We start from the raw sequence: 15,370 nt of genomic DNA on the forward strand, positions 1-15,370 counted from the left end.
GTATTGAATTTGGGTAAGCCACATATTTTCATGATAGTTAGCCTAGGATAAGATTTATTTGGCCTAATACAAGATCTATTTTTGTGAATAGTCATGTTTACTTGGAAGAAGTTTGATGCTGCAAATTTATATGCATTAGATGGAGCCATGTTTATGATATTCATTAGAATATCATTGGGTCAATTAGATGAATTCATCTACTAGATTAGATTCATCTAACTTTCATTAGATGAATCATGCTAGTAATATTGTATCTCTATATCCATGTTCATTATGAATCAATTTGAAATAGATTATCCATGTACATTCACAACAATTAAATTCTTTCATTTATAGCTGCACTTAATTTGAAACAATGTTGATAGTTATATTTGTTTCCATGTTCTTTAAATTATTATTATTATTGTTATTAAACTCTTTGGTAACTCATGCAGGTTTTTACCTTGAATTTTATTTTTTCCATGCTTTTAACATGTTTTTTCCATGTTAAAAATCACTAATTCTTCACTTCATACTTATATATATATTCACTTCACTTCATATTTATTGTGTATTTTCCATCTGTTTGTTTTCAGTATCTATTTTTTCTTTTATTGTGTCCTGTAGAAAACAAATCTCTGATATTCAATGCTTTAATATTAGAATCTGAAAATTAAAATCAAGTAAATATCTTTACACTTATTGTAATAAAGTTTATATTAATTTTCTATCTTCTCATTTCTCTTTTTCTATTTCTCATGCTTTCTTCTAGATTTCCCCCTTCTTTGCTGTCTGCTCAGTTCAGTTCAGTTCAGTAATTCAGTCGTGTCCAACTCTTTGTGACCCCATGGACTGCAGCATGCCAGGCTTCCCTGTCCATCACCAACTCCTGGAGCTTGCTCAAATTCATGTCCATCAAGTAGGTGATACCATCCAACCATCTCATCATCCGTCATCTACTTCTCCTCCTGCCTTCAAACTTGTCCAGCATCAGGGTCTTTTCCAAAGAGTCAGCTCTTTGCATCAGGTGGCCCAAGTATTGGAGTTTCAGCTTCAGCATCAGTCCTTCCAATGAATATTCAGGACTGATTTCCTTTAGGTTTGACTTGTTTGATCTCCCTGCAGTCCAAGGGACACTCAAGAGTTTTCTCCAACATCACAGTTCAGTTCGATTTGCTGTCATGTCCAACTCTTTGCAACCCCAACACCACAGTTCAAAAGCATCAATTCTTTGGTACTCAACTTAATGGTCCAACTCTCACATTCATACATGGCTCCTGGAAAAACCATTTCTTTGGCTAGATGGGCCTTTGTCGGCAAGGTAATATCTCTGATTTTTAATATGCTGTCTAGGTTGGTCATAGCTTTTCTTCTAAGGAGCAAGTGTCTTTTAATTTCATGGCTTCAGGCAGCAGCAACAGCAGCAGTCATCATCTGCAGTGATTTTGGAGCCCAAGAAAATAAAGTCTCTCACTGTTTCCATTGTTTCCCCATCTATTTGCCATGAAGTGATGGGACTAGATGTCATGATCTTCGCTTTTTGAATGTTGAGTTTTAAGCCAGCTTTTTCACTCTCCTCTTTCTCTTTCATCAATAGGCTTTTTAGTTCTTCTTCCCTTCTGCCATAAGGGTGATGTCATCTGCATATCTGAGATTATTGATATTTCTCCTGGCAATCTTGATTCCAGTTTGTACTATTGATTACAAATTTTCATATACTGATTTTAAAATAACGCTCTCTTTATTTCAAATAAAATAATAAATTTGGCTTCCTATGTCTACTTCTAGTCCTTCCCATGCTGCAATGCTTTTATGGTGTGCAGTTCTAAATTTTTAAATTTATGTATTTATTTTAAATATCTTTTTATTGTAGTAAAATATATACAATGTAACATTTTCCACTTTAACATTTTAAGTGTATAATTCTGTGTGGTATTGTTACATTTACAGTATTGTACAACCATCACCACTATTTTCAAAACCTCTGTCACACCAAACAAAAACTCTGTACTCCCTCAGCTGTAACTCTCTATTCTCCCTCTCCCAACTTCCTGGAACCTCTAATCTACTTTCTGGCTTCATTAATTGACTTATTCTAGGTACTTCATACAAGTAAAATCATAAAAAATTTGTTTTTTTATGACTGGCTTCTTTCACTCAGCATAATGTTTTCATGTTGTAGCATGTTTTGGATCTTCATTCCTTTTTGTGGCTGGGTAAAATTCCATAGTATATGTATATTCTACATTTTGTGTTTATAAATTCATCTGTTAAATGAACATTTGAGTGATTTCTACCTTTGGTATTGTGAATATTCTGCAACAAATATTAGCATACAACCATCTGTGTCCCTATTTTCAGAATATGCCTGAAAGTGGAATTACTGGGTCATGTGGTAATTCCTATATGAAGCTTTCAAATATATATATATAGTTGATTTACAATGTTGTGCTAACTTCTGTTGAGCACTTATGTGCTGCCCTCAGTCGTTCAGCCTTGTCTGATGCTGCAACTCCGTGGACGGTAGCCCACCAAGCTCCTCAGTCCATGGAATTCTCCAGGCAAGAATACTGGAGTGGGTTGCCGTTTCCTCCTCCAGGGGATCTTCCTGCACTAGAGATCAAACCTGTGTCTCCTGCAACTCCTATATTGGCAGGCAGATTCTTTACCACTGTGTCACCATATATATGTGTTCTTTTTTATATTATTTTCCATTATAGTTTATCCCAGGACATTGAATATGATTACCTGTGCAATACAGTAGGACACTATTGTCCATCCATTCCATGTATAATAGTTTGCATCTAGTGACCCCAAACTGTCAGTCCATCCCCTTTCCCCATTAGCAACATACTTAATTTTTTCAAGAACCACCAAACTGTTTTGCCTAGTGGCTGTATCATTTTACATTCTTACATGAATGTATGAGATTTCAAAGTTCTCCTATTTTCTGCAACATTTATTATTTTCTAGATTTTTCACTATAAGCATCCTAATAGGTGTGAAGTTATATTCTCATTTTATCAGCATTTCTCCAATGATTAATGCAAAGAAATAGAGGAAAACCATAGAATGGGAAAGACTAGAGATCTCTTCAAGAAAATTAGAGATGTCAAGGGAACATTTCATGCAAAGATGATCTAGATACCAACAATGGTGATCACTCACCTACAACCAAACATCCAAGAGTATAAAGTCAAAGGGCCTTAAGAAGCATCACTACAAACAAAGCTAGTGGAGGTGAAGAAATTCCAGCTGAGCTATTTCAAATCCTAAAAGATGATGCTGTTAAAGTACTGCAGTCAATATGCCAACAAATTTGGAAAACTCCGCAGTGACCACAAGACTGGAAAAGGTCAGTTTCATTCTAATCCCAAAAAAAGGCAATGCCAAAAAATGTTCAAACTGCTGCACAGTTGCACTCATCTCACACGCTAGCAACATAATGCTCAAAATTCTCCAAGCCACACTTCAATAGTACATGAACTGAGAAATTCCAGATGTTCAAGCTGGATTTAGAAAAGGCAGAAGAAGCAGAGATCAAATTAGCAACATTCATTGGATCAACAAAACAGCAAGAGAGTTCCAGAAAAACATCTACTTCTGCTTCATTGACTATGCCAAAGCCTTTGACTGTGTGAATCACAACAAACTATGGAAAATTGTTCAAGAGATGGGAATACCAGACCACCTGACTTGCCTCCTGAGAAATCTGTATGCAGGTCAGGAAGCAACAGTTAGAACTGGACAAGGAACAACAGACTAGTTCCTAATTGGGAAAGGAGTACATCAAGGCTGTACATACTCACCCTGCTTATTTTACTTAAATGAAGAGTACGTCATGAGAAATACCAGGCTGGATGAAGCTCAAGCTGGAATCACGATTGCCAGGAAAAATATCAGTAACCTTAGATACACAAATGACACCCACCCTTATGGCAGAAAGCAAAGAACTAAAGAGCCTCTTGATGAAAGTGAAAAAGGAGAGTGAAAAAGCTGGCTTAAAATTCAACATTCAAAAAGCTAAGTTCATGGCATCCTGTCCCATCACTTCATGGTAAATAGATGGGGAAACAATGGAATGGTGAGAGACTTTATTTTGGGGGGGCTCCAAAATCACCACAGCTGGTGACTGCAGCCATGAAATTAAAAGATGCTTGCTCCGTGGAAGAAAGCTATGACCAACATAGACAGCATATTAAAAAGCAGAGACATTACTTTGCCAACAAAAGTCCATCTAGTCAAAACTATGGTTTTTCCAGTAGTCATGCTTGGATGTGAGAGTTAGACCATAAAGAAAACTGAGCACCGAAGAAGTGATACTTTTGAACTATGGTATTGGAGAAGAATCTTGAGAGTTCCTTGGACCGCAAGGAGATCAAACAAGTCAATTTAAAAGGAAATCAGTCCTGAATATTCATTGGAAGGACTGGTGCTGAAGCTGAAGCTCCAATACTTTGACCACCTGATGCAAAGAACTGACTCCTTGGAAAAGACTCTGATGCTGGGATAGATCAAAGGAAGGAGGAGAAGGGGATGACAGAGGGTGAGATGGTTGGATGGCATCACTGACTCAATGGACATGAGTTTGAGTAATCTCTGGGAGTTGGTGATGGACAGGGGGAACTGGCGTGCTGCAGTCAGTGGGGTCGCAAAGAGTCAGTTAAAATGAGTGACTGAACTGACTGACTGACATTACCATATGAAAAATAGGTAGTGGGAATTTTCTATATGATGTAGGAAGCTCGGTTCAGTGCTCTGTGACAACATAGGGGGTTGGGATGGATGGGGGGTGGGAGGGAGGTTCAAGAGGGAGGAGACACACATATATATACCTATGGCTGATTCATGTTGATGTATGGCAGAAACCAACACAACCTTCAGTTAAATAATTCTAGTTTTTTAAAATAAAATGGCTTATGGAGACTTCCCTGATGGTTTAGTGGTTAAGACGCCACACTTCCAACTCATGGGGTGAGGGTTCAATCCCTGGTCGGGGAGCTAAGAATACATAGGCCTCTTGGTCAAAAAAACAAAACATAAAACAGAAGTAATATTAGCAAATTCAATGAAGACTTTTTAAAAATGTAAAGAAATAAAAAACAAAGTATCTATGAATGTGTGTGGGCACCAAATATTTATATTTTTAGTAGTTTTTAATGTAAATCTAGCATTCCTTCAGGTTTGAATGCAGGTACAGTCACAGAAACATTAGCATTACTTATAGTTTTTCACCTCCAGAAACCACAAATCATTATTGTGATAGCGATGTCATTATTAGGTCAGTAAATTACTAAGTCACATTAAAAATATAAATGCATATATTTGAGTCTATCTGGATTCCTTTGAAATTCATATATTTTTATTTTATTTGTTTAAAAACATTGCTCTGAGGAAATCATAGCTTTCACCAGACTCCCAAAGTTGTCCAGTGAAACAAAAATTGACTCCAAATTCATTACTTGCAAAACAGAAAGAGACTCACAGACTTAGAGAACCAAATTATGGTTGCGGAGCAAAAGGATGGAGGGACAGGAGAGTTAGGGAATTTGGGATGAACATGCATGTGTGTGTTAGTCACTCAGTCGTGTCTGACATTTTGTGATTCCATGGACTCCAGCTCTCCAAGCTCCTCTGTCCATGGAATTCTCCAGGCAAGAGTACTGGAGTTTGTTGCCATTTCCTCCTCCAGGGAATCTTCCCAACCAAGAGAGTTAACCTGAGTCTCCTGCATTGTGGGCAGATTTTTTACTGTCTGGACCACCAGGGAAGCCCAGATGGACATGTACACACTGGTATATTTAAAATGGATAACCAACAAGTATCACAGCCAACTGTATCACACATGGAATTCAGCTCAATGTTATATGGCAGCCTGGATGGGAGGAAAGTTGGGGCGAGGGGGTGTGGATACATGTATATGTATGGCTAAGCCCCTTTGCTGTTCACCTGAATCTATTAAAGAATTGTTAGTTGGCTATATCCCAATACAAAATAAAAAGATTTTTTTAAAAAGACTCCAAGTTCAAGCAAATAGATAAAACGAGCTGTTAAAAAAATTGATGGGAATATTTTTGCTTATGATTTGCCTGAATTTCAGTGAATATAGTGAGAAGTTTGGAATTGGGTGGGGGATAAAGTCAACAACTATTCAAAAAATGAGTTCTTGAAATATGCCTAGTAGGGCAGCATTCTCTTCTTGCCTTATAGATGTAGAGAGCTTAATGGGCTTCCCTGGTGGCTCAGATAGTAAAAAAATCTGCCTGCAATGCAGGAGACCTGGCTTCAATCCCTGGCTTGGGAAGATCCTTTGGAGAAGGGAATGAATACCCACTCCAATTATTCTTTTTGAATAATTTTTAAAACTTGAGTGGAATAGATAGGAATATAGATCTTAACTAATAACAAACTTTAAAAGAAAAGAAAACATAAACATACTAACTTGCATAAAGGAATAAGTGGACATTGTCAAAAAGTTACAATAAAAAAGTAGCTGTAGGCTCAGACGAAAAACAAATTCTACCAAACTTTTGAAGATAAGATAGTTTCATCTGAGCCATTCTAGATTACATAAAAGGAAAAAAGAACTTAAAAAATTTTTGTGAAGCAAGATTTATGTTGCTACCAGAACCTGTCTGAACTCTAGAAATCTAGTTTAATCCTGCTTCTTCACTTTGGGCTATGAATATCAGTATAAAAATCATCATAGAATACAGAAATAGCCAACATTTCCCCAATATATCAGTATACCAAGACTAGCAGATTTTATATCAGGAATGTAAGAATAAGCCAATATTAGGAAACCTGTTCAAATAATAGACTAGATTTATTAATCTAAAGGGAAAAAAAGCATTTCTATAAACTCGGAAAAGATATTTCACTCGTTCTTGATTGCAACACCCAATAAAATAGGAATCCAATGATATGTAATTAACATATTGTTAATGGAGATTTGGTAAGTTTCGTCATCCCCAAGTGATGATGCAGCTAACGTTGGCAATTCTCCTGAGTATGAATTATTTTGTCCATATATTATGCTGTTAGAGCAAGAAATTTGGAGGATTCCATCTGGACTTTTTACCATTTAGCTCTAATTCCATACGTATGAGGGGCTTCCTTGGTGGCTCAGATGTTAAAGAATCTGCCTGCAAGGCAGGAGATTCTGGTCAATGCCAGGGTCAGGAAAATCCCCTGGAGAAGGGAATGGCTACCCACTTCAGTATTCTTGCCTGGAGAATCCCATGGACAGAGGAGCCTAGAGGGCTACAGTCCAAGGGGCCCCAAGGAGTCAGACACAACTGAGCAGCTGTCACTTTCACTTTCACCATACATATGAAGAACAATGTGGGGATTTTTCTAGTTTTCATGGATTTTATTCCAATTATACATTTCAGTTCAGTTCAGTCACTCAGTTGGGTTCGACCCTTTGCAACCCCGTGAAGGGCAGCACACCAGGCCTTCCTGTCCACCACCAACTGCCAGAGTCTATCCAAGCCCATGTCCATTGAGTCAGTGATGCCATCCAACCACCTCATCCTCTGTTGTCCCCTTCTCCTCCTGCCCTCACTCTTTCCCAGCATCAGGGTCTTTTCAAATGAGTCAGCTCTTCACATCAGGTGGCCAAAGTATTGGAGTTTCAGCTTCAACATTGGTCCTTTCAATGAACACCCAGGACTGATCTCCTTTAGGGTGGACTGGTTGGATCTCCTTGCAGTCCAAGGGACTCTCAAGAGTCTTCTCCAACACCACAGTTCAAAAGCATCAATTCTTTGGCGCTCAGCTTTCTTTATAGTCCAACTCTCACATCCATACATGACCACTGGAAAAACCATAGACTTGACTAGACGGACCTTTGTTGACAAAGTAATGTATCTGCTTTTTAATATGTTGTCTAGGTTGGTCATAACTTTCCTTCCAAGGAGTAAGCGTCTTTTAATTTCATGGCTGCAATAATCACTAAATAAGCCCATGAGAACTACTTTGTCCTATTATAGTTCAATACTTGTCCAATGTAAGCCTCTGTTTTTTGTTGATGTTTGGTGTCCTCAAGAATTAGTGTCAATTCAGGTTTAATATCCATTAACACCTCAAAGTTCTGAGTGTTTTTCAGAATCATCCTAGTAAACGGCACCAAGGAAAGTCTTGAGAAGATCTGTAATATAACCGTGGCAGTGCTGCAGGGCCATGAAAGGGCTCTAGATCTGTAAAATGGTTTAGGACTAGAAAACAGATAAAAATTGTGTCTTTCCCCTGTGGCAACTATAGTCAGTTTTTTGGCCCAGCAGATGCGTAATTTCTTGTGATGTAAAGATCAAGTAGGATTTTCGTTGGCTACCTCTCTCTCATTCCTGAAGATGTCATGATCAATTAAGATGGACAGGATCTCCTTGGGATTCTTCCGATGTCCTTTTTCATCTCCTCAATTATTAGTATTTCACTGAATAATGATTCATTTTATGACTTCAGAATCAATAATGAAGAAAACATTACTTGGGAATTCAAAGTAAGTAAAATTCCAACTGTTTTCAAATAGATTATTCTGAATCTGGGGACTATGGTTCCCTTTATTCTTTGCCTGCTCTCATTTGTCCTTTTATTTTTCTCCTTACTTCAACACACCAAGCAGATGACACTTCATGCCACAGGGTCCAGAGACCCTAGGATAGAGGTCCACATGAGGGCCATAAAGACAATAGTCATCTTTCTGGCTCTTTTCATTATGTACTATGCAATTTTTCTCATTGTAACCTCTAGCTTTCTGATTCCTCATGGAAAATTGGAGGTGATATTTGGTGGCCTAAGAGCTGTCATTGTCCCATTGAGCCATTCGTTCATCCTGCTTATGGGAAGCAGCAAGCTGAGGAAGGCTTTTCTGAAGGTGCTGGGGATTGTGAAGGGTTTCCACAAAATAAGGAAATATTTTGTTTCCCAGAGAATCCTGATTTAAGTAGAAAGAAATCAACAAAAGAGTCTCTCCCTTTTCTCAGTTGTTTGCATTCCATTTTTATTATGTGCTATTGGAAATCATTCATATCTACCATTATTCTAGACACTTCTTCTCATTTCTGTCTTGAATAATTTTGAATCTAATGTTATAATGGAGCCAGATGTCTTTCCTTATCTTCACAGGAAAAATTAATCTAAGCCTTATATTCACACTTCATATCATTGCCTAAATGCAAACATACTTCTTTCTGCCTCTTACTAGTAAAAGCCTTGAACTCAATAATAAACTCAATAAGAAGAATTTCAAGTGCACAGGCTGTGGGGAAGAGAGTTTAAAACACATCAGCCCTTCCTATAAAATCAATCATGTGAACTCGTTTTGTATTATGACTAATTTGTATCTGATTGCACTGTTTCCAAAACTAAAATCCATTTTCACAAGGAGACTCGACTTGTGGGAAATTTATAATCTATGGTGATGAAAATGAAGTTTCATACACATTTTGACTTTTATTAAATAGGTGTTTATGTTTGCTTTTTTGTGCCTCCCTATTTGAAATTCAGCTTGATCCATCCAAATATGCAGAACTTAATAGCAAGAAGCCTATTGCAAATTCATGAAATATAATCTCTTAATTTGCATGAGACCAATTTCAACAAAACATTTCAGTTATCACTCCGTCAGGGGTGATAATTATAATTTACCCAGGCTACAAATCTGGTCATGCTGTTTGCAACAATCAGTTGGCTTATTCTTCATAAATGTAGAGGCAATTCTATTTCAGAAGAAAGCTGGGTACTTCCGGAGGATATCAAAGTCAAAATAATGACAAAGCAAAAAAATCATTCTACGATTTGAAGAATGCATTTGTCATGCTCTGCTGGTCATCTCGCAGTAATATTTGAGATTAGGAAGTTCTCTCTCAACATGTTCGGTATAGAAGACCACATCTTTCTGACCATAACGACTGCAGAATTCATCATAGTAATGTTTGTGAATGGATACATTGGACTAGTAATATGTGTTGACTGGATTAAGAAGAAAAAGATCTCCACAATTGACTACATCCTCACCAGTTTATCTCTCTCCAGAATTGGTTTGCTTTGTATAATGACAGTCAACGGCACCATCCTGGCATTCTACCCAGGTGTTTACGAAAATGAGAAAATAAAGGTAGTTCTTAATATCTTCTGGACATTCACCAACTACTTAAGTATGTGGTTTGCCACCTGCCTCAATGTCTTCTATCTCTTCAAGATAGCCAGTTTCTCCCACCGACTTTTTCTCTGGCTGAAGTGGAGAATTGAGAGGGTGGTTCACTGGAGCCTGCTGGGGTCCCTGGCCATTTCCGTGTTGATCAGCCTTATACAAACAACGTTAACAAATTCTGATTATGATTTTCTTAAAACTGCAAAACATAAAAGAAACGTCACTGAATTGTTCCATGTGAGTAAAATTCAATACTTCGACCCATTGACACTGTTTAACCTGTTAGGAATTATCCCGTTTACTGTGTCAATGATCTCATTTTTCTTTTTAATTACGTCCCTATGGAGACATAGTAAACAAATGAAATCCAGTGTTACAGGCTCCAGAAACTCCAGCACATGAAAACTCTGTTTTCATGTGGGGGCCATGAAAACAGTGACCTCATTTCTTTTCTTCCTTTTTGTATACTACCTGGCCTGTCTTTTGGCAACATTTAGCTACCTTATGAAAGAAAGCAGGTTAGCTATGATGTCTGGAGAGATTATAGCGATTCTTTATCCCTTAGGTCGCTCACTGTTATTAATTGTTGGAAATAGCAAGCTGAGGCTCACATCTGTCAGGATGCTGAGATATGGGAAAACAGCGTGCATGATGTAAAATCTTGGTTTTATAAAATCTTGGACTTTAATAGCAAACTTTATTTTCTAATAAAAAACTCACTTTTCTTATAGGTCCATTCTCATTGTTTTCCAGCTTTTCTGTTTATTTTGGGTACATAGCTTTGAGGAGTAGTGAGACCCATTAGCACACTAATGGATATATCTTTTATGTCTTTTTACACCACAGACACTCTCATCTTTACACTCCCTTTCCTAAAAGAATTTCAGAGCTCACACTTCTGATTTTGTCCCTTCACTGCCAGTATTGGGCTTGTAATGCTTACTTAAATTCCTTTAAGATTTTATTTTGGCCCCTAGTAAAGTGCATCTGGGCTTCCCTTGTGGCTCAAATAGTAAAGAAACTGCTTGTAATGCAAGAAACTGGAGTTCCATCCTTGGGCTGGGAAGATCCCCTGGAGAAAGGAATGGCAACCCACTCTTGTATTCTTGCCTGGAATATCCCATGGAAAGTGCATCTGAAACCACAGTGGTTTCTCTCTCTCTCTCTCTCTTTTTCCTCTATCATACAGTTTCATTGCTGGTCCTTAACTGTTCTCCCTTCATGGCCCTGCTGAGTTGCTCCTGTTTGATATATAAACTAGGAACTCAGATCTCTTCTGTCTTAACTAGTTTAGTTTCCCAATTACACACTTTTCTCCTCCCAAGTATGTTATACTTCTGGTGGTCTCCCACTTAATATTTCCTGGTGACCTTACTCAGGCATCTTCTATTCATTTCCTTGAAATTAAATTTTGTCACAAAAAACTTGCTTAACAGGCAACACTGGGCTAGGAATAGAACCCATTCAATCATCTCCCCTTAAGGGGCGTTACTAAGTACTGTTTGTAACTTGGGTAGAAGGATGATCTTTCCTTAGTAAGACCTGCAGGTATTTTTTTTTCCCATTCAGGACTTTAGATAAGAAATTAATTGGGAAGAAGGTATCATGCACTGTGGTATAACTACATATTGTCACTAAAAAAGCATTATTATGTCTGTAACATACAGAGTAAGTTTTAAAAAAAGCAAAAAGAGAAAAATAAGACTCATTAACAAAATGTGGTTCTACTGTGAACATTTGATCTGGCACATCTAAAGTCATGTCTCTTCTGATCTGACTCTACATTTTGGCCCCCACCATACTCTGCATTGAATTTAGGTCTGTTTCAATCTACTCATTTCCTTTTATTAAAATTAATATATTAATTACCTGAAGATTATCAATTTTTCTGCATAAGATTATGCAAAATTCACTTTGCAAAGTACCAGTATTTAGTCTTAAGTAAATAAATGTCATCAACTCTATCTCTAGTATATCAGCTATTATAATATTTTATTAAGTTTTCTACTTTTTTCTGTAGTAACTGCATTGTAACTTACATGCTGTACAACAATTATAAATATAAAAGCTACACTTATTTGCAAAAAGATAAAGACAGAAGAATTGATTTTTTGATGGAATATATGAATATAGTTTACAAAGAATTTGTACATCCTATGTTGGGATTAACTATATATTCTTTTATAAGTTTTGATGAAATCAATGTTTTATAACATTTGTGCTTCTGGGAAGGTTTCCTTTTATCCATCTGAAGTCCTGTCTTTCGTGTTTTGTTTTCTGTATCTCCAGTATTTCAAATATCTCCAGTCACTGTCACTGGGTCTAAAAGTGGCAGACTTGTGACAAAATGCTCTTTTGCAGAATTTCTTTTTCTTTTTTAATTGAGTAAGGGTATATAACATGAAATCTATTGTTTTACAAATTTTTGTGTATGAGACAGTATTGTTGATTAGATGCTCAATGTTTTACACCAGATCTCTATTTTTCTATCTCCCATATTTTTTTATTTCCTCTATTTATTTACACTTATTTATCTTCAATAATGGAACTCTGTACTCTTTTTTAAAAAAATATTTTATTTATGGCTTCATCAGATCTTAGTCACGGCACACAGAATGTAGGCTGTCTAGTTGTGGCACACAGCCTTAGTTGCAGCACGTGGGATCTTAGTTCCCTGACCAGGGATCGAACCCATGTCCCCACCAGTGAAAAGTGGATTCTTAACCTTGGATGACTTGAGAATTCCCTGAAACTCTGTACTTCTTTAATAGGAGCTATTCATTTCTTCCTCCCCTCAGGCCTTGGCAACCACTGTTTTACTCTTAGCTATAGGACTTAGATTATTTTCAATACCTCATCTAAGTGGAATCATATAGGATTTGACTTTCTGTAACTAATTTATTTCATTTGGCATAACGTCCTCCAGGTTTACCCATGTTCTTGCATACTGGAAGATCTCTTTCTTCTTTAAGGCCAAATACTATCCCGCCATATGTATGATCTATATTTTCTTTATCCATTTATCTGTCAGTGAGCAGCTAGGTTGTTTTTACATTTTAGCTATTGTGAATAACATGGCAGTAAGCCTAAGAGTACAAATAACCTCTTTAAGATCCTGATTTCTTTCAAGATCCTGATTTCCATTCTCATGTATGTACACCCAAAAATGAGGTTGCTGGATCAAATAACAGTTGTAATTTGAGTTTCTTGAGGAACTTTTGTACTGTTTTTCCCTGTTAGCTGCATCATACCTTCCATGCTATGACAACACTAGTAAAACATATAATCTACATTTATTTGCAAAAAAATTATGGTCTAAACTTTATGTGGGTAAATGTATCATTTTATTTACTGTGAGTTGGGTATTCACCAGAACACTGTAGAGAAGAAAATGATGTGCCTGAATCAGGGATTACTCCCAAGATCAGAGGAGGGCAGTCACCTATGAACTTGGCTATTGAGAAAGCAGTTTGTCCAAAGTCAGGGCCACATGCAAGAATAAATGTCTAGACTTTGAGGAAGGATGAGAAAAGATATGCATTTCCCTGGAAGGTACTGAGATTCCCAGAATTATTCCATACAAACACAACGTAGTAAAGTGTTTCTCTGTAACACTGAATTAGAGAAGCTATTTCAAAACAGGAGCTAGGCTGTAGAAATGAGGTAAATTTCATCGTTGGTCCCCTGTCTAACAACCTAGAAGGGTTAAGGACCTAAATGTGTGTGCATGCTAAGTCACTTCAGTCATGTCCAGCTCTCTGTGACCCTATGGACTGTAGCCCACCAGGCTCCTCTGTCCATGGGATTCTCCAGGCCAGAATCGTGGAGTGGGTTGCCATGCCCTCCTCCAGGGGATCTTCCCCACCCAGGGACTGAACCCATGTCTCTTCTGTCTCCTGCATTGGCAGGTGGATTCTTTACCACCAGCATCATCTGGGAAGCCCAGGGGCCTAATTATTCAGATGCAGTTTGGTACAACAGAGGGTAAAGAGTAGAATGAAACACAATATTTTACTCTTTTCCTCTTGTATGTATAACTGCCCTTGAGAACACTTTAAATGAAAAAGAAAACCCTAAAGGTAATCAATACTATTCTTCACCATGGCTCCCTCACCTTCTTACATAGAACATAACAAATGTACATTAAATGACCTTTAAATGTCACATGTCTAATAGTGCCTTCCTTTAAGAGACCTTGTGCTATATAATTGTTCACCTGAACAACCAAGATAAATGAGGTACTTTTTTAGAATTGAGTAGACTATATTTAGTGTTAACCTTTTAAATTTCCTGAAAATATGTAGCTCTCAGTATTGATCCAAACTTTGGATTTTTAGTAGTAATCAAAACCATATTTTGACAAAATGAAAACTCTTGTTCAAATTTCAATTTTTGTGCATTTTCTAATTGCAAAAAAAAAAAAAAAAATCCCTGAGGTTTAGAAAGAATACAAGACACCCAGTTAAATTTGAATTTCAGTACTTCCCAGAAGTACTAATCACATGTAATTTGGGACATACACTAAAAGCTCTTTCATTGTTTATCTGAAATTGTTTAACTGGATGTACTGTAAATTTGTTTTTTTTTTTTTTTTTTTTTTTGGTGGTTCTGATGATAAAGAATTTGCCCACAATATGGGAGACCTGGGTTTGATTTCTGAGTCAGGAAGACTCTCTCGAGAAAGGAATGGCTTCCCACTCCAATATTCTTGCCTGGAGAATCCCATGGACAAAGGAGCCAGGAGGACTATAGTCTGTAGTGTCACAAAAAATCAGACATGACTGAGAGACTAATACTTTCACTTTTTTCACTATAAGTTTATTTGGTAAATCTGGCAGCCCTATTAAAATCACTAGTGTGCATTACAAATTAATGAATCTAAATTTGCAAAACAGAGGCTGAGAAAATGCCAGACCATGAAAGTGAATCAGCCTAATTTGCATCCTAGCATGCTATAACTCAGTCTAAATTAAGCACATGTGGAAAAGTAAAATCCGCAAAGAAAGTAAATGGACATAGATAGAGAAAGGGTCCAGGGACAGACAACTGCTTTACTTGTTCAAGACTAGCCAGGATTTAAGGAAGATAGCTACAGTTTTCATTTGTCATTTCAGTCTCCATCTCAAGACAGACTACAATAAAAGGGATAAAGAAAATTACAGCAAAATCCAAGAAGTAGGTGTAGATACCACATCTGTTCAACTAGAAGCAAATCGGATATTTCTGCATTTTAAC

At 37.1% G+C, this 15,370-nt stretch overlaps 2 protein-coding genes across 2 annotated transcripts; both read left to right on the forward strand.

The window, feature by feature from the left end:
• Positions 1-1,281: 1,281 nt before the first annotated feature.
• Positions 1,282-8,926, forward strand: LOC136167175 (taste receptor type 2 member 9-like). Its single transcript, XM_065934564.1, is given in 2 exon segments — positions 1,282-1,300; positions 8,352-8,926. Coding segments are annotated over 2 exon segments (594 nt in total).
• A 927-nt stretch (positions 8,927-9,853) lies between these two features.
• Positions 9,854-10,792, forward strand: TAS2R8 (taste 2 receptor member 8). Its single transcript, XM_065922355.1, is given in 1 exon segment — positions 9,854-10,792. A coding segment is annotated over 1 exon segment (939 nt).
• Positions 10,793-15,370: the final 4,578 nt, after the last annotated feature.

This window comes from Muntiacus reevesi, chromosome 1 (genome assembly GCF_963930625.1).
Source record: "Muntiacus reevesi chromosome 1, mMunRee1.1, whole genome shotgun sequence".
In the NCBI taxonomy this organism is placed as follows: Eukaryota; Metazoa; Chordata; class Mammalia; order Artiodactyla; family Cervidae; genus Muntiacus; species Muntiacus reevesi.